We start from the raw sequence: 27,452 nt of genomic DNA, 5'->3' as shown, positions 1-27,452 counted from the left end.
GCATGGTACTGGCATAAAAACAGACACATTGACCAGTGGAACCAAATAGAGAACCCAGGAATCAACCCACATACTTACAGCCAACTGATCTTTAACAAAGCACCAAGAAGATACATTGAGGAAAAGACAGCCTCTTCACTAAATGGTGCTGGGAAAACTGGATATCCATTTGCAGAAGAATAAAACTAGACCAGTACCTCTCGCCATCTACCAAAATCAATTCAAAATGGATTATCTGTGTGAAAAACCCAAAAGAATCAGTGGAACAACTTCTACATACAGGAAAAAGATTTAGTGAAGGAGCAGGATATAAAATTAACATACAGAAATAATCAAAATATAATGAAAGGAAAGGCACCATTTACAACTGGATGGACAGATGGATAAATAAGTTTAGGTCAGAACTTAATATGAACTATGTAAAACCTATCTGAGGAAAAATACAGAACACTCCTGCAAGCACAGAAAAGTATTTAAACAAATGGAAAGGACATAATACCATGTTCCTGTCAAATAGAAACAATCAATAAAATAAATATGTCAGTTCTCCCTAAATTAATACATAAGTTTAATTCGATCCCAATAAAGATACCATCAAATATTTTTCAGGGGCTATACAGGTCATTATAAAATTCATACGGAAGAGCAAGTAGTTAATAGCCAGAAAACCCCTGAAAAAGAGGAGCAAAGACAGGTGACTAGTAGCCACACCAAGCTTTGTAATATATAGTAAAGCTTTTTATTTAAAAAAGTATTGAAAGTTAGCTTATAAATAAATAGACTAATAAACAAAATAGAAAATCCCAAATGTGATGGAAATTTAGTACAGTATATAATAAAAAGCATCATCTCAAATCACTGGGGAAAGATGGACTTTAAATGGTTGTGGGACAACTGGAAAAAGACATGTACACCAGGATAAATTTCAAATCAGTGTGAGATCTCATTAAAGCAAGTCTAGGACTGTTTTCCTTTGTGATGGGGAATTTGGACAGCTTTCTGAATTACGGCTCAAAACTGTAGAATAAGAAAAATGTTAAAATTTGCAGTAAAACTTTTTGTTAAGAAGAAAACATAAGGAAAATCAAAAGATAAAGGAATAACAAACTAAAAAAAGTATTTGTGACATATTACAAAGGGCTAGGGTCCCTGATATATAAAGAAGACTGAAAACCTGATAGAAAAAATGGACAAAAAAAAATAGGGAGGTCACTAAAAAGAAATACAAATGGTCCTTAGAATGTTAAAAGATGCTTAACTTCGATCTTAAGTTAAATGTAGCTTAAGACCATACTGCAAGTACCATTTCTTGTTGATCAGTTTGGCCAAAAAAAAAAAATCTAAAATCTGACAAGTTTGGAGCGAAAATAAGCATTGTTATACGTTGAAAATAGGAATACAAAACAGTTCCTGTGGGAGGCAGAAATTTGTAATATCTAACACAATTGCATATCTGATTATCCTTTGTTTTAGTAATCTCACTTGTAGGAATCTAGCCTGATGATAAACGTACAAAAGTTAAAAATGACAGATACACAAGACTATTCATTGTGATATTGTTGGTAATAGCAAAAGACTTGAAATACTCAAATAGGCATCACTAGGGGTCTGGTTGAATAAATTAGTACTCTACTACTCTGAATGCAATGGAGTAGTTTATAGCTGTAAAAAAGAAGGGAATTCTAAAGATTTCTGTATGCTCCAGTGGAGTGATCTTTAGGGTATATTGTTAAGGGAAAAAAAGCAAGGAAAAGAGAAATTTTGGTATACGAATTTATTATAAGAAGAAGGGGAACTATGAAAATACATTCAGGGCCGGCCCGGTGGCGCACTGCTATAGTGCGCCGCTTGGGAAGTGCGGCGGCGCTCCCGCCGAGGGTTCGGATCCCACATACAGACCGGTTCCCGCTCACTGGCTGAGCGAGGCGCGGGAGCAACACCGAGGGCTGTGATCCCGTTGCCGGTCCCGGTCCGGTACGGGGCGACACTGAGGGTTGCGATCCGTTGCCGGACACGGAAAAAAAGACAAAAAAAAAAAATACATTCATATATGGATATTTATATAGCACATGTATCTACATACATGCATAGATACATATTTATCCTTTTATTTTCAAAAGGAAACAATGTAAGTATAAAACAAACAAAAATAGTTATTACTTTGGGGGGAAAGGGAGCAGGGTGAAGGAGATTAAGGTGGAAGTGAGACTTCCATTTTCCTGTTTTTATAGTTTTGACTTTGGAACCGTGTAACTGTTTTATATAATTTTTAAAATAATCATCAAAATTGAAAATAAATGGAACAAATGAACCTAAATATTTCAAGATGATGGTACAAACACAGAAAGGAATTGTTTCAGAGAACTTTTTTTTTTTTTTTTTTTTTCCCCTTTTTGTCTTTTTTCGTGACCGGCAACGGATCGCAACCCTCAGTGTCGTGCCCGTACCAGACCGGGACTGGCCACGGGATTGCAACCCTCGGTGCTGCTCCCGCCCCTCGCTCAGCCAGTGAGCGGCCGGTCCACATGCGGGATCCGAACCCTCGGTGGGAGCGCCACCGCGCTTCCCAAGCGGCGCACTACAGTAGTGCACCACCAGGCCGGCCCTCAGAGAACTTCTTTTAATGGTACATTTTTGTGGGGATATATTCTAAGGATTAAAAATAAGTCTAAGCTGCATTTAATAGTCTTATTGTTAGTAGTAACATTGATTGTTATTTTGAAAGTATTATGTATATTGTAGGATAAAGCAAATACACAACTATGTTAATGATACTAGAAATCAACCAAGATTTTCAGAGTAAGAGGGGAAAGAAAAGTTTAAAGAAATTGAGTAATAACTCTATAATCTTATTTTTGAATTGGGAATATCAGTATAAATTCATGGTTTTTCTTTTTTCTTAAAAACAGAGCTCCTCGGGCCGGCCCAGTGGCGCACTGGATAGTGCGCCGCTTGGGAAGCGCGGCGGCGCTCCCGCCCGAGGGTTCGGATCCCACATGCAGACCGGTCCCCGCTCACTGGCTGAGCGAGGCGCGGGAGCGACACCGAGGGTTGCGGTCCCGTTGCCGGTCCCCGGTCCGGTGCGGGGGCAACACTGAGGGTTGCGATCCATTGCCGGACACGGAAAAAAAGACAAAAGACAAAAAAAAAAAAAAAAACAGAGCTCCTCTGTCCATGGCAGTGACAACCCGGTAGCAGTGAATATCCCTGTTTACAGGAGAATTTTAATAAATAAATGCAAACGGAATGACAGAATTAGAAATTATCATTTCTTTTTTATTTTCTTAATAAAATAATGAATCTCTGCTCTACCCCATTCCACCCTCAGACTGTCCAGGGTTGTCTTTAAATGCTATTTCCCACTCGAAGGAAGCAGAGATCCTTGGGAAAATGGCTTATTACAGGTTTAAGCAGGAAGTGCACGAGATGAATGTTGTGCCATAAAGCAAGGAAGCTATTGAAGACTATTGAGGTGGTATTAAAAGGACTGAGGCATCATCTTAAAGGAGCGCTCCATATCCAGAGATGGAGCAGTTAGAGCTTCCAAGGAATAAAAAGTGCAGGTGATCGGAACTGAGGGTGGTTAGAGGATAAACTTATTATTCTGAAAATCCATTTTTTAAAAAAAGGATTCATTCTGTTTTTTCTATACAAATTGTTGCACAGTAGCCAACTGGTTGATGAGGGAAAGTATTTAAAGAAGAATTTCAAGTAATAAATGAATTGTACAATTAGAAAATCACCATTTTGGACCCCTTAAAGAAATGATGGATTTAGGCAGAGATTATCAATGGCTGCTAAAATCATATACAAAACTAATGGGAGCTTTATGATGGATGGATAAGGCCAACAAAACCTGATCCCACTGATTATGCTTAGTGTCCCTGAAAGTTGGACAGTGTAACATTACATCCTCACAATGTACACACCGCTACATAGGAGGTGTTCTTGCCAAAGCAATTAAGCCTGAATCTAATAACCATAAGAAATGACCACGTAAAATGACACCAGGAGGAAAGAACCAGCCAGACTTAAAACGTGGGATGTTACATAGGACACCCAGTTTTGTCTTTTAAAAACATTATCTAAAAGGAAGTATAGTAGGGACTTCTGCTTTTGACCAAGACTGAGTAACAGACTTGGTTTACTTTATTGCCTGAAACAGTTAAAAAGGAAAACAAAAAACAAAAAAAAAACAAATGTGAGACAGTGTTTCCAATACACTAGACATCAGGCATCAAAGACCAGAGATCCCTCCCAATAAGTGGGAAACAAAGGAGATGAGCCCTCAGATTATCCATCTTAATGTTTTGAGAGTTTCCAGGCCATGGTGTAGAGAGGGGGACCCCCAGGCAGAGCACAGTTGACTGCCTTATTTGAGAAGAGCAGGTCTAAGTCCAGGGAGAACAGGGTGGCTAGCTTTCACAGAATGCAGTACTGAACAAAAGCAGAAGGGGAAAGAGCCCTGAGATCTACAGAGGGTCTGGCCGTCTTGAGTGTTCACCAGAGTATTGGTCAGCCCATGTGTGTGAGGAAACTTCCCAAGGCTGGGGGGAAAATTATCCAAAAGGATTTGAGGGAATAGTATATATTCAAAGCTGAATTTCCAGTTTCTCCTTCAAACCTCCTCTCAGTGCATCCTCCCCCATATCATTAGATGGGGATCTTATTCTCTAAGCTGCTTAGGCCCAAGATCGTCTTTGACCCCTCTTTTTCTCCCATACCCCATCTCTAATCCATCAGTTCTGTCAGATCTGTAAGGGTGCTTCAGAAAGTTCATGGAAAAAGTGGAATTAAAAGATACTATGAGGGGCCAGCCCATGGCTCACTTGGGAGAGTGTGGTGCTGATAACCCCAAGGCCACAGGCTCGGATCCCTATATAGGGATGGCCAGTTAGCTCACTTGGGAGAGTATAGTACTGACAACACCAAGTCAAGGGTTAAGATGCCCTTACCAGTCATCTTTAAAAAAAAAAAAAAAGATACTATGATCTTTCCATGAACTTTTTGATGACCCATCGTACCTTCAAACCATATACTATACACTGTGAACAATCCAAAAAGGAAACCAAGAAAGCAGTTCCATTTACAATGCATCAAACAAAGAAAGAAATAAACATAACCATGTAGATGAAAGACTTGTCCCCTAAAAACTGCAAAACATTGCTGAAAGGAATTTTAAAAGTTGCAAATAAATGGAAAGACATCCTGTGTTTGTGCACTGGAAGACTCAATTATTAAGATATCAGTACTACCCAAAGTGATCTACAGATTCAATGTAATCCCTTTCAAATTCCCAATGATTTTTTTTTTTCTGAAATGAAAAATTCATCTTAAAATGCAAATGGAATCTTAAGGGATCCTGAATAGCCAAAACAATCTTGGAAAAGAAGAAAAAAGTTGCAGTCTCACACCTCCTGAAAAAGATACAGTAATCAAAACAGTATGGTGCTGGCATAAAGACAGATACATATACCAGTGGGATAGAATGGAAAGCCTAGATATATATCCTCACATACGTGGTCAAATGATTTTCAACAAGAGTGCCAAGACCATACAATGAAGAGAGGAGAGTCTTCAATAATGGTGCTGGGAAAACCGGATATCTACATGCAAAAGAATGAAGTTGGACCCTTAACTTATACAAAAACTAACTCAAAATGGATCAAAGACCTAAACATAACAGCTAAAACTATAAAACTCTTAAAACATAGAAAGCTTCCTGACATTGATTCCTTGAATATGGTACCAGATGCACAAGTAGCAAAAGAAAAAATATACACTGGACTACATTAAAATTAGAAACTTCTGTTCCTCAAAGGACACAATCAACAGAATGGAAAGGCAACCCATGGAATGGGAGAAAATATTTGCAAATTATATATTTGACAATGGGTTAATATCCAGAATATATAAAGAACTCCTATGACTCAACAAAAATAATCAAATAGCTCAATTTAAAAACAGGCAGAGAACTTGAATAAATACCAAAGAAAATATATAAATGGCTAATAAGCATATGGAAAGTGCTCAACATCACTAGTCATTAGGGAAATGCAAATCAAAACCAAAATGAGATATCACTTCACACCCATTAGGATGGCTAATATTAAAAAAAAACAATAGAAAATAATAAGAGTTGACACAGGTGTGGAGAAATTGGGCCAGTAGGTTTGCTACAGTAGCCGCTGTGGAAAACGGCATGGCAATTCCTCAAGATATTAAGTGAGTTTTAATATGACCCAGCAATTCCACTCTGGTTACATTCTCTAAAGAACTGAAAAGAGGTACTCAAATATTTGTATGCCCATGTTAATAGCGGCATAATCTGTAGTAGCCAAAAGGTGGAAACAGCCCAAGGATTCATCAGCAGATGAATGGATGAACAAAATGTGGTATATATATGTACAACAGAATGAATATTATCTATCCTTAAAAAGGAAGAAAACTCTGACATGCTACGACAGGGATAAACCTTGATGATATTATGCAAAGTGAAATAAGCCAGTCACAAAAAGATAAATACTGTATGATTCCTCAGAGCCACTTAGAGTAGTCAAAACCATAGAGACACAGTAGAAGGGTGGTTGCCAGGGGCTAGGGAAGGGCAATATGGGGAGTAGCTGTTTAATAAATATAGAGTTTCATTTTTGCAAGATTAAGAGAGTTTAAGATTGGGTGCCCAACAATGAATATAGTTAACTCACTGAACTCTACATTTAAAATGGTTAAAATGGCAAATTTTATGTAATATGTATTTTACTATAATATTGTTTAAAAATTTTAAAAGATAAATTATAAAGAAATATGATAATGTATTATGGAGTTTATAGAATACATATAAGCAAAATGGATGACAGCAATAGCACAAAGTCCAAGAGGGAAGAAACGAAAGTATATTATGTGTGTTAGTCCATTTCTGTTGCTTACAACAAAATACCTGGAACTGGGAAATTTGTAAGAAAATGAAATTTATTGCTTACAGTTTCAGAGGCTGGGAAGTCCAAAGTCCAGGGATGCATCTGGTGAGGGTCTTCCTTGGTGGTTGTGTTAGTTCATTTTGTGTTGCTCTAACAGAATACCTGGAACTGGATAATTTATAAAGAAAATGAAATTTATTGCTTACAGTTTCTGAACCTTGGAAGTCCAAAGTCCATTTGGTGGTGACAACAGTGACCCAGGGGTCTCACATTGCAAGATGGTAGAAGCAGAGAGATCAGCGAGAGAACAGAGAGACAGACTCTCCTCTTCTTTTAAAGCCATCAGAACCACGCCCCTGACCACCATTTTTAATCCATTCACGATGGCATAGTTCTGCAGTCCAATCACCCCTCGAGGGCTCCACCTTTCAATTACCATAATAGGATTTCCCACCCTCTTAACAGTCACAGTAGGGGCTAAGTTTCTAATACATAAAACTTGGGAGACAATTCAAGCTTCAGTGAGTTTTGAGGGACATAACTCAATCCACTACAGTGGTGGCTTCAGTGACATGGGATATCACATGGCAAATATGGCAGAGCAGAAAGAGAGCCTCATGCACTCTCCCCTTAAAGCCCTCAGTACCATGCCCATGACCACCATCAAACCATCTACTTAATCACCTCTTCAAGTCCCCACCTTTCAATTACCATAGTAGGATTTCTCACCCTCAACAGTTACAGTGGGGATTAAGTTTTGAGGGGACATTCAATCCAAAGAACTATGTAAGGGTCTTACACTATATGTGAGGTGGTATAATCACTTTAGCCCTAAAGCAGCAACAAAAATAAGGCAGTAGAGTTGTAACTAAAGCCAACAAAGGGGATAAATGGAATCCTAAAAAATTCTCAATCCAAAAGAAGGCAAAAAAAAAAGAATAAAGAACAGATGGAACAAACAAAAAAACCTAAGATGATAGACTTAAACATAACTATATCAATAATCACATTAAAGGATATGTCCTAAACACCCCAATTTAAAGCAGAGATTAACAGATTAGATTTAAAAAAGCAAGACCCAACCATATGCTGCCTACAAGAAACCTACTCTAAGTAGGAAAATACAAATAGGTTAAAGCAGTGAAAAAAGCTATACCATACTAACACAAATGAAAATAAAGTGGAAGTGGCTACATTAATACCAGAGTAGATTTCAGAGCAAAGCTATTGCCGGGGATAAAAGTCATTTCTTAATAATAAAGTGGTCAGTTCAACAAGAGGTCATCACAGTCCTAAACATTTATGCACCTATTAGGTGTGTGTTTTTGAAAATCTTCAAAACGTGAAGTGAAAACTAATAGAATGGCAATGAGAAATACACAAACTCACAATTATAGTCAGATTTTAATACCACCTCTCAATAATTGAGAGAATAAGTAGACCGAAAATCAGTAAGTATATAAAAGATGTGAACAGCATAATCAACTGACTTGACCTGATTGATATTTATAGGACACTACATTCAACAAAAGCAGAACACACATTCTTCTGAAGTACATTATAGATCACAAAACAAGTCTCAATAAATTTAAAAGAATTCATATTCACACACCAAAATATGTCCTCATACTACTTGGGATTAAATAAGGTAAGATTGGAAAGATCTCTGGAAAATCCCCAAATGTGTAGAAATTAACTTCTGAATAACCCCTGGGATAAAGAAGAAATCAAAAGGGAAATTAGAAAACCATGTGAACAGAATGAAAATGGAAAGACAGTATCAGAATTTTGAAGATGTCACTAAAGCAGTACATAGGAGGAAAGTTATAGCAAGAAATGCCTATATCAGAAAAGATGAGTCTGGGGAAAATTATGTTACGTAAAATAAGCCAGACTAAGAAATACTGCATGTTCTTACCCATAACTGGCTGCTAGGAAGGAAGGAAGGGAAGGACAGAGGGAGGGAAAGAGGGAGGAAAGAAGGAATGAAGGAAAGAAAGAAAAGACCATAACAATATGTTGAACTTTCAGAAGGAGAGAATAAACCTAAGGATACTAGAGATGCCAGGGAGGGAGGGAGGGAGTTTGGGAAGTGATAGGTCAGGTAAAGGGCATAAAGAAATATCACGATTTGCAAGAATGAATATGCTAATAATAAATAATAAAAGTTTTAAAAATAAAAATAAAGTTAATTTTATTTCAGAAGGTATCCTGTGAGACTAGCATTTTAAAGAATAATCGTTTATATGTTTTTAAAGATTTGATAGAAAATGTGTATTCCAAATAAAATCATGTTCCACAGGGAAAAAAAAGAAAAGATGACATGTCTAAAATTAATGCTGTACACCTTAAGAAACTGGAAGAAGAGCAAATTGAACCCAAAGTAAGTAGAAGAAAGGAAATAAAGATTAGAGTAATAGTGGGTGAACTAGGAAACAGAAAAACAGTGGAGAAATTCAGTGACTCCAAGAGCTGGTTCTTTGGGAAAAATCAATAAAATTGATAAACCTCTAGTCAAACTAATCAAAAAAGAAGAGAGCAGACACAAATTAGCAATACCAGAAGTGAGACGTGGCATCATTACAGATTGTAAGGATTATAAGGGAATTATTATGCATAACGTTATGTTCATAAATTTTTTATTTTTTTACTTTTTATTATACATACATGTGGGGTACAACGTTGATTTTCAGTAGTTGTGTAGAATGTGTGCTGGTTATATCAGGATAGTTAGCTTATACATCGTTATAATACACAATCATTCTTTGTGTCCGTTGACCAATTCCTCATTAGCCCCCTCCTTCTCTTACTCCCCTCCCCTTTTCCACAAAAGTTCAACATATTACTGTGGTTGTTGTTTTTTTCTCTTTCTCTTTCTCTCTCTATTGTTCATTTGTTTTTTTATGGATTCAGCTCCCAGTTATTAGTGAGAACATGCAGTATTTCTCTTTCTGTACCTGGGTTGTTTCACTTAGAATAATTTTCTCCAGGCTCATCCATGTTGCTGCAAATGGTAGAATTTCATTCTTTTTTATGGCTGAGTAGTATTCCATTGTGTATATACACCACAATTTCCTTATCCAGTCATCCATCGATGGACATTTAGGTTGGTTCCATCACCTAGCTCTTGTAAGTAGAGCTGCAGTAAACATGGGAGTGCAGGTATCCCTTTGACCTGATGTTTTCTGATCCTTTGGATATATCTGCATGAGTGGGATTGTTGGATCACATGAAAGTTCTATCTGTAGTTGTTTAAGGAACTTCCATACTGTTCTCCATACAAGACAAGGATGCCCGTTCTCTCCACTTCTATTTAACATAGTACTGGAAATACACGCTAGAGCAGATAGACAAAAGAAAGAAAGGACATCCAAATAGGTAAAGAGGAAACCAAACTGTCCCTGTTTGCAGATGACATGATTCTATATATAGAAATCCCAAGAGACTCTACCAAAAACTCTTAGAGCTGATGAATGAATTCAGTAAGGTTGCAGATACAAAATCAACATAGAAAAATCAGTAGCATTTTTATACTCCAACAACAAACTAGAAGAAAAAGAGATCAAGAAAACAAGCCCATTTAGAATATGTTAATAAATTTGACAGCTTACATGAAATGGACAAATTCCATAAAACAAGGAGAATAAATTAAATAGCCTAATATCTGTAAGGGAATCAGATTTATAGTTTAAAACCTTCCAAAAGATAAAACTGCAGGTACAGATGGTTTCTTGTGAATTCTTCCAGACATCTGAGAAAGAAAGAACAACAATTCCAAACAAATTACAGAAATTGAAAAGGCATTTTATTGTATGAAGCCAGCATCATTCCTAATACCAAAACCAGACGGGAAACATTACAAAACAGAAAACTACAGACCAAAATCCCTCTTGAATATAGGTGCAAAAATTCTAAACAAAATTGTAGCAAATCATACACAACAATATATGCAAAGGATAATCATGACCAGGTGGTGTTTGTCCAAGGAATGCAGGGTTGATTTAACAGTAAAAAATTAATCAATGTAATTTACTATATTAACAGACTAAAAAAGGGAAACTATATGATCTCAGTAGATGCAGAAAGAAAACATTTGTCAAAATTCAACATTTCCTTGATTTTTTAAACTCAGCAAATTGGCATAAAGGGTAATTTTCTTAAACTGTTAAGAGGTGTCTATGAAAAAATAACAACTACCATCATACTTAATGATGAAAGACTAAATGCTTTTCTCTAACATTAGGAACAAGAGAAGGATATGTGCTCTGACCACTTCTGTTTCCACATTATACTGGAGGGTCTAGCCAGCAAAAAAGAAACAAAGAAAAAATAATATGTATAAAAAAGAAAAAGAAGTAAAAGGCATCCATATTAGAAATGAAGAAGTAAACTGTCTTCATTTACAGACAACATTGTCTATGTACAAAATATGATGGAGTCTATAAAAAAGCTACTAAAACTAACAGTTTTAACAAAGTTGTGAAATACAAGATCAATATTTAAGAATCTTTTTATTTCTATATACAGTCAATGAATGGGAATTGAATTTGTAAAAAATAGACCATTTTTAGTAACATCAATAAACAGGAAATTCTTAGAGATAAGTCTGACAAAAGATATATAATATCTATACAGTGACAATTATAAAATGCTGCTTAGAGAAATTAAACAAGAAATAAGCAGGAGTAGAAAGATAGTTTTGAGGGGAAGACTCAATATTGTTAAGATGTCATTTCTCCCCAAACTGGTCTATACATTCAGCACAATTCCAAAGTAAATCCCAGATAGATGGCTTTTTTTCACAGAAATTGACAAACTAATCCTAAAGTTCATACGGGACTGCAGAGGATCAAGAAAAGTCAAAAGGCTGTAGGAAAAGAAGAAAAAAGTGGTAGAGCTAACACTACCTGATTGCAAACTCAGTATAAATCTACAGGAATCAGGACAGGATGGTGTTTGCTTAATGGTAGACGAATAGATACATGGTATAAAATAGAGTCCAGACGTAGACCCACGCGTTTATGGACAATTGATTTTTGACAAATGTACGAAGACAGTTCTGTGGAGAAAGGACAGCTTTTTCAGCAGATAGTACTAGAACAATTGGATGTCCATATGCAAAAAACAAAAACTTCAAGCCACAACTCGCATCCTGTACAAAATGGATCAGAGGCCTAAATGTAAAACCTAAAACTATACAACTTCCAGAAGAGAAAATAGGGGGGAATCTTGCAACCTTGGAATAGGCAAAGATTACTTAATATGACACTAGAGTACAATCCACAAATGAAAAATTGATGTTTACTTTATCAAAATTAAAAACTGCCAAAATGATAGAAAATATATGCAAAAGGACTTTTATCTAGAATATGTAAAGTACTCTCAAAAGTCAGTCATAAGAAAACAAACAACTCAGTAGAAAAGTGAGCAAAAGACATGAACAGACACTTCACCAGAGAAGATGGCAAATAAGCACTTAAAAAGATGTTCAATATCACGAGTCATTAGGGAAACACAAATTAAAACTGCAAGGAGATGCCTCTTTGCACCTATTAGAGAGGCAAAATCAAATGAAAAAGACTGACCATACCAAGTATTGGTGAGAATGTGGAGGAACTGTAGTTTTTGTTGGGAATGTAAACGGTACCACTTTGACAATCTCTTAAATAAAAGTCAGACCCCTGTCACATGAGTGTCAGGTGTCACATGTTTGTCTTCACTAGACTATTCATTTGTCCACTCATAGGTGTTACCCCAGAAAAAAGAAAGCATGTGTCCTTACAGATATTTGTATTGTCTTTGTACAGGTAAAGAATGTTATCAGCTTCATTCTTTATAGTAAAAAACTAGAATACAATGCTAATGTCCACAGGAGAAAGGATAAATATATTGTGGTATAGCTATACGATGGCCTACTATATAGCATAAGAAAGGAATGAACTACTGATACATGCAACAGCATGGATTAATCTCAATTATGTGGAGTGAAAGAAACCACACATAAAATAGTATATACCCTAACAGTCCATTTATATAAAACTGAAAACACAAACTGTAGTGGTAGAAAGTAGGTCATGGAGGGATTGTGTGGTAGGGTGTTGGGAGGAAGGGATTAGAAAGGGGCACAAGAAATTTGGAAGGATGATAGGTACACTCTCTTGACTGTAATTATGTTTCCATGGGTCATGAAACAAAAGTGCAGTTTATTTCAGGTCAGTTATATCTCCATAAGCCTTTTTTTTTTTCCTTTTGTTTTTAAAGTATGATACAGGGGACTCTTGTAGATTAAAAGAGGCTTGAGAGATGTGGCAACCAAATGCAATGTTTGGACTTTGTATCCTGATTCCAACAAGCCAGCTATAAAAAGACATTCTATAGACAACTACAGAAATTGTACTATAGTCTGAGTACTCTGTTAGATAGTGCTGATTAATTATTGATAATTTTGTTAGACAAGACAATAGCATCAAACAAAAGTTTGTGTCTGTTACAGATGTGTAGAGAAGACTTTATGGGTAAAATTATATGATTCTTGTGATATGCTTTGAAATCCAACACAACACAACAAAGAGGGGGGTACAAATGAAAAGTATAGGTAAATACTGATGATTGAAGCTAGGCGATAGATACACAGGAATTCACTAAATTATTTTCTTTTCATTTGTGTATTTTCTAATGTCCCCTAAAATTTTTCTTTTATGTTTTTGTGATTTTTCTTTTTATATACTCATGTTATTTTATTTTATTTTGTTTTGTTTTTTTTGGTGGTGGGCCGATACAGGGATCTAAACCCATGACTTTGGTGTTACCAGCAACATGTTCTCACAAGTGAGCTAACCAGCCAGCTCCTATTGTCATGATAGAATCCATGGTCTTTCTTGTTTTAGTCCCACCTTACTCCTTCAGCCTCTGCCTCCTCTCACAGTTCAGGATCTGGTTGTATCTCGAGTGACCATCTTCCCTGATGTGCCTAGGATAGCCTCCATTTGTACCAGTTGTCCCAGTGCAATATTAACAGGGCCCTCTGACTCACAGAACATTATAATTTGAACGGTTAAATCCATGCTCATGTTCGTTGTACTGAACTGTCCTTTCCTCTACATACCTGTGCTTCACTCCTGTTTGTCTTCAGTAGACTATTCATTTGTCCAGAATCCCCCTTCCTAACCCTAGGCTTTTCCTTATCTGACTTTTTCCTGCTCAGTTTTCCAACTCTTAACTCAGGTATCATTTCCTTGAAGCCTTCCCCGACATTCCTCCTCTGCCCAGTCTCACCCACATTAGGTTCCCTCCTTTGTTCTGCCATACCACCCTGGGCATGCTCTGTTGCACATTGGATTAAAATGTGTTTACAGGTCTGTTTTCCAGTTTAGTTAGCTTTTCAAGGTTAGGGGTTCACTGTCCTTCATCTTTGGGTCATTGGTGTCTAGCAGTGCTAGCAATGTCTAGCAAAATGTTGGAGGTAATAGCTGATTTGGATCATCCAGCCTTAGAGATTCTCTGACTTAACCCTCCCAGATAAATGAGAATAATTCATCCCCAGAAAGATAAACGCACCTTCCTAAGATTACAGAGTGTACTGGTAGCAGAGCCAGAAGTAGAGCTCATGACCGCATCCCTTCTCTCACACTTGATGGTGTGATAAGCAATTTCAGGGATCATTGGAGATTTCCTTTTAATAAACAGAGCTTATACATCTAATACTGATTATCCCTACAGCAGAATAGGAAAGCTATTAGAGTAGTAGCAGTAGCTCTGGAGTGTACAAGAAGCAGACTTTGATAATGCTGTAATATTTCAAATGTTTTTTAAACAGGAAATGCAGTAGTGATTATACTACTTGACTTTTTCACTATATATACTTTTTATTCAACCAGAATGCTAAATCTATGGTACAGCTGCCAATTTTTCTATTTTTTTTTTCCTTTTTGTCTTTTTTCGTGTCTGGCAACGGATCGCAACCCTCAGTGTCGCGCCCGTACCGGAACGGGACCGGCAACGGGACCGCAACCCTCGGTGTTGCGCCCGCACCTCGCTCAGCCAGTGAGCGGGAACCAGTCTGTATGTGAGATCCAAACCCTCGGCGGGAGCGCCGCCACACTCCCAAGCAGCGCACTGTAGCAGTGCGCCACCGGGCCAGCCCCAATTTTTCTAATTTTTAATTGCTTATTTAGAATCCTCTAATATGATATGACATGGGGATAATGGCATGTGGGATAATAGGGACTTTATACATTTAATTATTTAAAAATAAAGGATATCATTCAGAGGTCTTATACTTAGTGTTGTTTGGTTGTTTTTTTGTTTTTTGTTTTGTAATTTTCATAGCGTCGTCTTGGAGATGCAGCCAAGAAAGCCATCAGTAAATTAACAACCAGAACAGTGAAAAAAGGCGATAAGGTACAGTAATGAAATAACTTTAGTGCTGTAAAAATAATAAACTAGTTTTGTTTTTGTTTGGTGGGAGAGAGTAAACCCTAATTGTGTCTCATTTGTTAGATTATTGTTTTTCTCCAAGTATACTACCTGATGCTTTGTTTTAAATACTTTTTCTTTGGAATCTTGTTCTTAGTATGCCTGCCATTTAATTTTAACTTTAACTTTCCTAGACTTTGAATGCTTTTGCCATTATAGTATCACCAGACTACTTACAGTTTTCTGGCTTGTTTTTCTATAGTTTTTTTCTGGTAAAACCTAGCCTGTGTTTTTGAATAATTCTAATGCGACAGTTTGTACATTAAATAGCGAGGAGATGTGCATTTTTTTCCTATACTCCTGTGACTTTGCTGCGTCCCTTTTGTGTTTTGTTTCTTCACCAGTTAAATGGAGAACTGAAGACCTACATTTCTAGGGAGTTTTGGTTAACAAGACGCTGTCTTCACAGTGGGTTAAGCAGTTTGAAAGAAGAGCACAGTCGTCAGGGTTGGGCCTGATGGTGAAGGGGAACCAAAACAGAGAGTCAGTGACAGGAGGCTATGGCTGAGACCTCTGACCGGAATTCCCCAGTCAGATCTCAAGCAGTGGTAGAGCCCTGATTCTCCACTATGAGGACAAAGTGTCATCTTAATGTTAGACTGTACACTCTATACATTCAAGGTTATCTAGTGTGAAAATAATTGCACCTTTAAAAGCATGAAGCCAAAACTGTCTCCTGACCCCCACCCAACTCTGATATTTCAGCAAAGAGCTCTGGAAGGATAATTTCTGATGATTCTCTATCTTCCCAAGTTTTGCCACTTTCTTGGACTTTACCTATTTTTATTCCCATTGCCTTGACACCACCAGATCTAGTTGCTCTTGACACAGCTCCAGAAGATGGAGACATTCTCACTAGACTTCATTACACACAAGAGAAAGAAAAAACGGGAAAAAATGACTTGCAGAAAATACAGGCAGCATCAAAAAGGCTGCACTGTAACCCCAGAGGAGTGGTAACCAGTATAAATGCTTTCTTGCCCTGGTGGCCTTCAGCTGCCACATTAATTTGAAATTTCCTGGAGCTGGTCTGACCTACCCATCTAACTTTGTTCCCCAGGCTAGCACAACACATCTTCTTAGTTTGTACCTCCTAGACCTGCCAGGAGCTGTCCACTGGGTTTCAGTCCAAGTGACAATGACTGAGCAAGTAGTCTCACCTTTCCTGGCATGTTCTGTTTTATGACAACTCAGGCAAAACCCCTCCTCAGCCCTGAGCAGGAAGGAAATCACTTAACCTGGTGACCAAGAACCTAGCTGAACCTTCCTGACTCTTGATAAAGACCCAGTATTGAGTTGAGCCAGTGACTTTTCTCTTTTCCGAAGTCTGTGACCAGATGCACAGCTCCCATACTTGGGATGAGTCTCTAGTTAGCAGTCTGCTGGGGCTCACCATCTTTTCTGCCTATACTTAGGTATGTGATTCAGTGAGCATCTTGATGAGGACCCAGATTGTGTAGGGTGTGCAGTGAACCTGTCAGATAAATTAGCAATGTAGTAGAAGTGGGGGGAGGAGGTATAATGAGGATCCAAGGGGATAGCTGATTTGAATCCTGAAAAAAATTAGAATTCTGACATGTTCTAAGATGTATCATAAACACAATTAGTATAGATTGTTACATAATTTTAAAAGAAAGTAGGTTGGCTTAGGTATAATACGGGTCAATATAGTTAAGCAAATGAATGAAATTATTTATAGATATTAAATTACTTTTAATAGCTTTAACTTTATAACCACTTGCTTACTGTAGTTGCCACAGGAAAATTCTTAGTTGAATCCTATCTCCTCCATTTATGTATTTTTACCATGTGACTTTTGTTTCTGTGCTTTTTGTTTTCAGGAAACAGACCCAGACTTTGATCATTGTGCAGTCTGCATAGAGAGCTATAAGCAGAATGATGTTGTCCGGATTCTCCCTTGCAAGTATGTCAGCTTTCTTTGTTTATAAAAGACTGATATTAATGTGCTTTGTATGTCTCACTTTCAGAATGGGTATCCCATTTGATTGTGAGAGTCACCTAACCCATAGCTTTTCCAACTGGCCAAGGCCCAGCTGCATATGGCCTGCAGCTGCGTATGGCCTGCAGCTGCATATGGCCTGCAGTGGGAGGCTGTACCCAGCAGTGAACAGTGCTGTCTCAGCAAGAACTCATTGCACAAACCTTTTCTAGTTATGAGAAAAGTATGTTGCACAACCTCCAGACACGTACATCATAACCTAAGAGTACCAGGGTCAAGAACTTTTATCCTGTGGATTTCAAAAGCAGCCCCTTGTTCTCCTCCTCCTTAAATCAGGGTTCACCTGGCTCTAGGCACCACAACTCTAGGGACTTGGGTTAAATCTTTTTCTGAACCTGGATTAGGAGAAGTGGGGAGGACTGATATTTGCTTTGTGCCTGCTCTGGGTCAGGTACTCTGCTCTGTGTAGATTATATTTACTGTCTCCTTGGATTCTCCCAACAGTCCTAAGAGGTAAATGTTTTTCTCCCCATTGTATGGTGAAGGATAATGAAGCCAATAGTAGATGCCAGGGTCATACAACTCAAAATTGTCAGAGCCAATATAAAGATCGGCCTTTAATGTCAGCACTTCTTACATAAGACCACTTCCTTCTCTCCAGGAGGAGAGTATCTACCTGTACTTTGGTGCCCTAAAAGAGCAAATTTTCTTATAAACATGTTGATTTCTATCATGGTCCTATCCCAAGCCAAAGAATGTGAAACATTAAGATATACAATTCTGAGAGACATTGGAAAAATATGAAATCACCTACTGAGAAGCCTAAAGGCTTTTCCTCTTCTTTCTCCCTTTTCTTCTTTAAAAGAGATCCACACAACTCCAGGCTTCTAATAATACGGAACATGTGAATGAATAAAACAGTCGTAAGTAGTTGTCTCCATGAGGCTACTGGTCTTATTTTTCTTATTCACAAAATAATCTATTTTGAGCCTAGGAAGATTTTTTTTTCTTTTTTTTAAATATCATAGAACTTAAGAAGAATTCTATATACTGAAATAGAAATCCAGGATTCTGGAAGTCAAATCATTCTAGTTTATATATAAAGGAAAATCTGTAAGACTAAAGGTAAGCTGTCCTGCAGAAAATTAAATTATTTAATGACCAGTTTTTGTTCATTTGTAGTCACTTATAATCTAAAAACGTGAGGCTAAAGGAAATACAGATACAAATGCAAATCCGGGAAAAATCAGTAGTATACATTATAAAGCATAATCAGCCATTGCCCACTTTGACACTGGAATGACCAGGAAGAAGCCAAGCCTTTCCCAATTCTCTTTCAGCTCAGGATCCCCAGAACCATCTGATACCTAAGAACAAAGGCCTCTGAAACTACTCATGGTTATTACTAAAATGGGAGTCTCTTCCTCAGAGGATCCTCATCCTCAAATAGATATTTCTAGGAAGCTTGCTCCCAGATTCTCTTGATCCCTCAAGCACTGGCTTTTTCAAAGTTTCATTCTGAGTTTCTCATTTTTCACTGGATTTAGTCCAGTGCTTTTCCTACATGACTGTGCGTCATTGAGGGGGCTTTCAGAAATACCCCAAGGAGAGCCTGGACACATTAATTTTACTAAGTTCCTGAGTGATTCTGATGCTGCAAGGCCATGCCCTCCATTGAGATCCTGAGCCTTGGTTGACCTTAACCGTTTTTGTGGCTTCACCTACCACTAGAGAAGTGGTTCTCAACCTTTGTGTTTGTGGTCTGCTTTTGAATATTATGACTTTTGGGAAACTTAATGGAATTTCCCTGCACACCGGGTTATGGCACTGTTCACTGAGTTGTCTTTCACCACTAGGCCCTCATTTGACTAGATGTGCTTGTTGCCCTGACTGTGTAGCAGTTCTCCACGTTGGCTGGTTTGTTACTCTTATGTCTCAAGACTCAACAAGTTGTACCTTTCTCTGAACTGTATTGCACAAGTGACTGGGCGAAACATTTCATCTCACTGAAATGCTAACAACAGTATGATTCACAGGTGTAGTGAAGGTTGACTTTACACAGTGAACATTTTGTGATGACCTTTGACCTAAAGCAAGGTTTCTCAGCCTTGGCACTGTTGACATTTGTGACCAGATAATTCTTTGTTTGGTGGGGGTACATTGCAGTGTATTTAGCAGTATCCTTGGCCTCTACCCACTAGATGTCAGTAGCACCCCCCTTCCCACACACACACAGTTGTCACAACCAAAATGTGTCTCCAGATGAGAACCACTGACCTAGAGGATGTCTGTGCACAATATTCATCCTTACGCCACAACTTCTTCAGGTCTCTTATTTCCAATGGATGCCTCTCAGGGACCTTGGCATCATCTCTTACCTTGTGTTGCTGCTTGCATTGTTCCCTCTGCCTAGGATAGCGCTCCCTTCCTCTTGTCTCTGTGGTCTTTGAAACTGGGCCTCCGTGCTGACTGCCACAGCCTCATCTCTCTCACGTTGCCAAGCAGCTCTGCTCCCTCACCACCCTCCCAAGGGACTCTGAACAGACTAGACAGAAAGACCGCAGCTAGGCCTTGAGCACTGCCCAGAGCTTTCTAGTGCCCTGCGTGGCTGTCCCCACAGCACTTCCAGGTGTTTTCTTTCTCCTTGCATACCTTAACTCACCCTTTATCCTGCACTCCCAGCAGCTAGCTTCACCACACCCTCCTGACCCCAGGCCTTCGGGCATGCTAGCCTCCACATCCACCCTTGTGCCTTCCTCAGGAACCTTGTCCTATCGATAATCTGCTGCCTCCAGTTTTTGTTCTGTCTCTATTCATCAGCATTTAATCATGCTCAAGCATTTCCTGTTCCAGTTTTTAAAACTCTCTTTCAACCCCGTTGCCTTCCCCATAACCACCCTACAGCCACTCCCCTTCACAGCAGCCTTTGGAAAGGATCTGCGCCCCTGCTGCCTCTTCACCTCAGGACCAGAAGAGGACAGCCTAGGTGCCTCGGTGTCTGTCCTTAATTGTGAACAAGCCTGCCTGGAGACCGAACTTTCTACCCGTAGATATTAAACCTCTCTTGGATTGCTGGCTTTTTGTCACATGATCTTTAATTTTTATCTTCTGTCGCATTAATTTATTGTGGCCAGATGGCAGTTGGCATTGCTTTGGGGGCCTCCTGCTTATGTCAGTTGATTACAGTTGATCATCCTTCGGATGTCAGCCAGCATGTCTCAGAAACTAGGAAACTGTCACCGTGTTTAGACCTCTTTTATTTAAAGGTTAGCCACAAAATCTTTTAGTAGTTAAAAATACTTTTTCAGACGCAGAATGCTGTAGCTTGGATGAACATGTTTAAGATGCCACTTTGGGAACTAAAATGGGTCAGTCAGCTAGCTGCTGGCTGGCTGGGGGGTGACTGTGATCCCCCCGCCTCAGAGTGTCTGCTGCCAGTCCCAGCTGGGGGGAAGAGTTCTTGTCTCTGACCTTTCATAATCCTGGATCCTTTTATATTTGCCAGGTTCTAACATGGCACCAAGAGGCTGCAGAGCTGTGAAAACAACCCATCTTCAATGTAGACTCCTCACCCCACCCCCAGCCGTTTCTCTGATCACTCTCTAGTTTATGGCATGTTTGGGAAGTAGGAAAGGGGGAGGGCACTGTATTTCAACATTATGGGGTTTCTTTTATGTTCTATATGTTTTGCATTCTGTATCCTAAAGTATTTCTTATAGGAATAAAGGATTTTTTTGTTGGTGGTCTGATATGCTTGTACTTTTCACAGTTCCCTCTTCTCAACACAGAACCTGCTTTCCATCCCAGTACACCATTCAGCCCTAAACCTCTCAGACCCTTTCCTGCTTTTATGTGGATTTTTATTATTAGAGTCTTTCATTGCAACAGTGGGAAGGGGCTTGTTTTCAAGGCCTGACTGGCCCAGATGCCACCTTCTGAGGTCTCGTGTGGGTGTTGGTGGGGTGCCTTCCAGCTGGTGAGGGGGCACCCTGTGCTGGGTGCACTGGGCCTAGGCGTGCTGCCAGAGTTCTGACCACTTATTTGGATGCTGGGTGAGGCGTTCATGTTGCTCTGCCTGATTGATAGTACCTTTGGTTTACACAGTCCTTGGTACTTCTCTGAGTATTCCCCATGCTGTTTTCCACGTACTGCTGCAGACAACCTCGGGAGGTAGACAAAGCCTACCTTCCCCGCTGCTCACTGCCCCCGCAGCCTTTCAGAGACAGCTGGGAGTCAGGAAGGTTGTTTGCTGGGGCTCTGACAGTTGTAGTAGCAGAAGAAAGGGAAAGGCCACGGAGAGTTTGGTGGCCTTTAGTAGAGTTGGGGAGACAGAAGCAAGAGGGTTAAGAGAACGGGTGACAGAAAGCAATGAGGGCAGGGCAGTTACTCACGAGGACACATTGGTGACAGGAGGGCAAGTGAGGGATTGTCAGGGCTGCTGGGTAAGGAGAACAGTTGCTCAGTTTTGTTTTCAGAAGTGAGGGATGTGCTGTGGGAATTCGAGACTGAGGATCTTGAGGCGGGTGCACAGAAGCTGGATGGATGGGGAACCTGGAAAGGTCGGAGGAAGCAGAGTTGGGGGGCGGGGGTGGTTGAGGGGGGTGGGGGGTGGGCGTAAGAAAGTGAGGGGGTGGATGGATAGCCAAAAGGAACATTTGTGTAAAAGAGAGAAAACATTTCAGTTTTTGAGTTAGCTAAGGCAGGAAGGTTTTCTAAATTTGTCCCTAGAGAACCAGTTAGTCTTTGTTATCTTTCATTATAGTACCCCACAGCATAGAGGAGAGATTGAAATTGTTTAGTAAAATGGGATAAAACTACAAGGAAGCAATTACTCAAGAACCCAACCTGCGAAAAATCTATTTATAATTTAAGGTTAAAGGAACCAGATAGGCAGAAAACACTCAATTCCTGCAGCTTTAAAAATTAAATACGGGGAGTATACATTATACCATTTTGTTCCTTCTGAATAACCAGTAATAGAAAAGAAAGGCTGGACAATAAGAAAAGGGAAAAGCAAAAACACTGGCCAGAGTAGGGAGCGCCAAAGCCAAACCAATGCTTACCCTGAGTTGCTGCTGCTTGCTTAAGCCAGGCTCTCTACCAACAGCGGCTGGAATCCAGCTGCCCCCACCCACCTGCACACCTCCCACTCCTGCACCAAGTTGGCCCTAGTCAGAAATCACATAACCCTCTCTTTTCTATCACCTGTCAGCCAGCCAAATCCCATGTCTGCCCTACACAGAGCTGACCTGGGGCACCCTCCCAGCCACCCTCACCCCCACCGAAAACTAACCAAACTCTCAGGTCCATAAGCCTCCCGGAAATGTATGCAAGTTATTAGGCAGCTGTACCCTTGTCACTTTTTAGGGGGAGATTCTATAATTTATATCAGGTCTAGAGGGGTCTGTTTCCCCCAAAAGGGTTAAGAAGCCTTGTTCTAGTTTTTGTTAGGCAATAGCCAACATTAGCACAGTTGACTATTGCTGGAAAATGAACACTGGCTTTGAGGACACCCCCTCAGGTTGAACCCTGCAGTAAGAAACCCTTCGTCTTACTCTTGGAGTGCTCGCATACGCAGATACAAGTAGCAAGAAGTGGATGTAGTGCCTTACGTCTTGTCTATGGACTGGTGGCTTGCCGCCCCTTAAACACCTGAAGGTTTAAATAAAAGCCTTCAGGGATGATGGTCTGGTTAATTGGATTATCTGCAAGTTTAGGATTAGATTGGTAAATTACATCTTCAAGATCTCTATTCTTTATCCCCAAAGAAATGGGTATAAGGCCATCACGTGGTTATGGGTGGGTAGTCATATATTGTTCAGGCTGAAGCTGTAAGTATGAATGTTTATTTAAAATATCAATTAAAGGGCCGGCCCAGTGGCGCACTCAGTAGAGTGCAGCGATTGGGAGTGCAGCGGCGCTCCGGCCAAGGGTTCGGATCCCATATAGAGACCGGTCCGCTCACTGGTTGAGCATGGTGCAGGCGCGACACCGAGGGTTGCGATCCCATTGCCGGTCGCGGTACGGGCGCGACACTGAGGGTTGCGATCCCGTTACCCGTCACGAAAAAAGACAAAAAGGAAAAAAATATATATATATATATCAATTAAGTGTGTTTTCTAGACCTTTTTAAAGTCAAAACTGCATTTTTAAACAGCTATAAATAACAACATTAAATTAAAAATTAACGAAGTTTTAAAGACATTCCGTGGTTCTATTTGGTATCTTTCTCAAAATTTCTTTTACCTTATTCCAAACTCAAATTATGATATTTCTTCCAAAGGTTTCCTAAGTGTCTATCCTACTGCCCACCCTTTCCCTCTTGGGCCAGGACTCTCGGGCTTTCATTGGGCCTCACTGCAGTTTCTCAAAGCTGCTATGCAGTAGTGCTTGAGCTTGAGGAATAATTTCTGCAGCTCCCTCAGTCTTTTCTCCTTTCCAAGAGGCACAAGTTCCTTTTCTAAGAATGCAAAACCCTCCTTATTATGACTTATTTCCAGTCAAAAAGATGGTGACTTTCTATTCTCCTGAATAAGGAAAAAAATCACCCATCTTCCCCCTTTCACATTTCAACTGAAAATCATCAGCAAAGTATTATTTGATTCTTAGGCACAGCTCACCCCTTAAAATAGTTTCAACTGCTCTGTAAGTTTTACAAACATTTAATGTACGTTGCTTAGAAGTTTTGTAAAAAATGCTTTTTATAACTTCAGAATTATTATATTTTAATTATATGGGTTTTTTTTGTTTTGTTTTGTTTTTTTGTCTTTTTCTGTGTCCGGCAACGGATCGCAACCCTCAGTGTTGCCCCCGTACCAGACCGGGGACCGGCAACGGGATCGCAACCCTCGGCGTTGCCACCGCACCTCGCTCAGCCAGTGAGCGGGAACCGGTCTGTATGTGGGATCCGAACCCTCGGGCGGGAGCGCCGCCGCGCTTCCCAAGCGGCGCACTTATCCAGTGCGCCACCGGGCCGGCCTAATTAACCGGACCGGGGACCGGCAACGGTATTGCAACCCTCGGTGCTGCTCCCGCGCCTCGCTCAGCCAGTGAGCGGGAACCGGTCTGCATGTGGGATCCGAACCCTCGGGCGGGAGCGCCGCCGCGCTTCCCAAGCGGCGCACTTATCCAGTGCGCCACCGGGCCGGCCTAATTATATGTTTTAAAATAACATTTTAAATAACATTTAAACATGGTTCCATGAAACTAATTAATTATTCAGAGAAGTCTTTTGATTTAACCCTTATTTACAATGTTTTTGAAATTCCATTTTCCTCTGTTAGCTCTTATAGAAAACAACTGATTAGTAAGATGCAATTATCTTCATTTTTAATAAATTTTCCAAGTTTCCTCAAGTCTTTTTTGGAATTCTGAGAATAAAAAGTCCAAACAGCCAAATCCTACTTATCAGTTCTCATTGCACAGTACTAATGATATATGAGATTGGGTTCAGGATATTTTCTGCAAGTTGTATATTAATAAATCCCCAATATTTGTTTCTTGGGACTTGCAAATATGTCCTAAAAAGGGGAAAAACAGACTAAACTAACTAAAAGTCCCATTTCTTCCCATTTTGGCCTAATAGTTCTTCAGTATATAATTTGTGACATAATTCTTCGTTATTTTATAGGCACGTTTTCCACAAATCCTGCGTGGACCCTTGGCTTAGTGAACATTGTACCTGTCCTATGTGCAAACTTAATATTTTGAAGGCCCTGGGAATTGTGGTATGTTTCCTACTTTGTTACTACTTTTATGTAGTATCATATCTAAGTGTAATATAATTTAGCACAGTTGGCATAATAGGAGGTATGGTTAAGTCTCACAAGAAAACACTGGCTTGCTCAGTCATATAACGTTTTTAGTCCAACAGTGACTTCTTTCCAGATTCCTTAAGAGTCTAACCCATCTCAGGGAACTCCTGGAAGAGAAGATAAGTAACTATACTAGTCCACTTTTAAAAGCGTGCTTCTGTTGGGTGGTGGGTGAAGAACCAACAGAGAGAGAAGGATGTGATTTTCCTTTATTCCAGTGTCTTAAAAAAAAAAAAAAAGTAGACTATAGACTTTAGACTCTGGTCCAATAATAATTTTTCTGCATTTTGTGTACTATAAAATTATGTCATCATTTATGTTCCTTCCTCTTAAGTTTACTTTGGTCTCCTGGGTGTCTAAGTTGCAAGCAGTGAAGATGGGCGGTGACCAAAGCCTTAGGAGAACCTTTAACAATCTGGCAAGGGCTTTAACCAGGTATGCCACATAGGTTAGCCATGGCAGGTGCTGGGTCAACACAGACTAACTGAGGAACTTGGGTCCTTCCTTTCCTTGCTTAAGAGAATTACGTATCCAGGGTTATGCGTTTTAAAGGAAAATAAAATACTTTCTGGCTTCAAAAAAGAGTGAATGAGTAATTTCCTTATGGAACAAAAGGTTTAGTTTGATCCAACATATGAACTCCTCATTTTGGCTTTGCAACCCAAAAAAGTCTTATTTTAAATATACTATCAAATCCCAATTTAAGTGCAGTGTAGTTGGGTATTAATACCCCATTTATCCTTTTCTCCAGAGATCATGTCAGTGATGTAGTTTAACAGGTTTGCTCAGTCTTGGCATTATTGACACTTCAAACTAGATAATTCCTTCTTATGAGGGCTGTCCTGTGCATTGGCGACTATTTAGTAGCATCCCTAGCCTCTACTACTAAATGCTAGTAGCATGATACCTCAGTCACAACAGTCAAAAATGTCTCCAGACATTGCCAAATGCCCCCTGGAGGCAAAGACCTCCATTTGAGACTAGTTTAGCATAGAGCATCTGCCATGATGCCCAGCACACAGAAGACACTTGGAAAGTATTAACACTTCTGTCATTGCTGCTAGCCTTTGTGTTTTGGTTTTTTTTAAGTCTATTCTTTTTTTTTTCAGTTTTGTGGGGATCTGAACACTTGATCTTGGTGTTAGCAGCACTGTGCTCTAACCAACCAAACTAACCAGCCAGCCAAGTCTGTTCTTTTAAGTGCTAATATTTCCCCCCCTCAGTTTCTAATGAAAATCCTTCTAAAATGTATCACAATCTACCATGGTTTCTTAAATATAATGAACATAAACTTCTTCTAACTGGGTGTCATTATAAGCATCAATTATTACACTGTGCTGTAATTTTTTTTTACAAGGGGCTTTGAAGTTATTTAAAACAATTCTATTGCCCAAGAAGCCATTGGTTCTAGATTTGGTTGGTTGTCACTTCTCACCATATAAACTTCTCAGCCTCTTTTCCCAACTCTGCTTATATGGTGTGTGCTACATGCTAACAGAACCAAAAAGTTGCTAGGGAAACGAAATATCCTTATTGTTAAATCAGGAGACTTTTATACCCACTTTTTAATTGTTAGACTTTGGCCCCAAGCTGCTCTATACCTCTCCTTTAGGTTTAGGTGCTTAGATTTTGAAACGTAGTTTCTTATAGTTTAGAAGTCTTTTCAACTTTGATCTGCTCTTGGTCATGTGCTTTACCTGTGTTTATGTTTTTAAATTTTTATTGAAATGTAATTGATTATACATATTTGTGGGCTGTATACTATGGGTGTTTGTGTACAATATGTGATGTTCAAATCATGATAATAAACATATCCATCATTGCAAAATGTAATTGTTTAAAGATAGAAGATTCTAAAATACCAACTACCAAATAAAGGGGGCATATTACAGAGAAGTTAATAGAATAAAAGGGGTATTTCATTTTACCTGCTATACTTCAACATTGACATTTAACATTAACCAAAAGGTAATACAGTTAATTGATTTTTAAATTGAATGTTTGTCAGTTTTATAATGATGATTATGACTCCTTCTGCCTGTGAGGCATGTCCACAAAACATTGTCATTTCTTGATAAAGATGCAGTGGCCAATTTTCTCAGTTCTGCAATGGATTTTTGTTTTCCTTTGCACCATTTTTGGGAGGAGATCAGATGTTCCTTTTGAAGACAAGCTGTTGGATGAGAGTTAGAAAGAGTAGATAGATGGGCAGAGAAATAAGAGAAAATAGCATGGAAAAATTTTGAAGTCTTCGTGATGGGGTATCAGCCATTTAGAGTTTTA

The 27,452-nt window shown here is 39.2% G+C and overlaps 1 protein-coding gene across 5 annotated transcripts in view; it reads left to right on the top strand.

The window, feature by feature from the left end:
• The window catches only part of RNF130 (ring finger protein 130), a 73,710-nt gene that overhangs the window by 8,070 nt on the left and 38,188 nt on the right, over window positions 1–27,452 (top strand). For 3 of the 5 annotated variants that reach the window (XM_008584979.1, XM_008584981.1, XM_008584978.1), the window contains exons 2-5: window positions 9,223–9,303; window positions 15,249–15,320; window positions 17,237–17,319; window positions 24,986–25,082. In XM_008584979.1, coding sequence (XP_008583201.1) covers window positions 9,223–9,303; window positions 15,249–15,320; window positions 17,237–17,319; window positions 24,986–25,082 — 333 coding nt within the window. The remainder of the gene's footprint in view (window positions 1–9,222; window positions 9,304–15,248; window positions 15,321–17,236; window positions 17,320–24,985; window positions 25,083–27,452) is intronic. The other 2 variants (XM_008584980.1, XM_008584982.1) reach the window with 1 other exon arrangement.

Source organism: Galeopterus variegatus, unplaced genomic scaffold, assembly GCF_000696425.1.
Source record: "Galeopterus variegatus unplaced genomic scaffold, G_variegatus-3.0.2 Scaffold3414, whole genome shotgun sequence".
NCBI classification, from domain to species: domain Eukaryota; kingdom Metazoa; phylum Chordata; class Mammalia; order Dermoptera; family Cynocephalidae; genus Galeopterus; species Galeopterus variegatus.
This window is presented reverse-complemented; position numbering and strand designations above follow the sequence as displayed.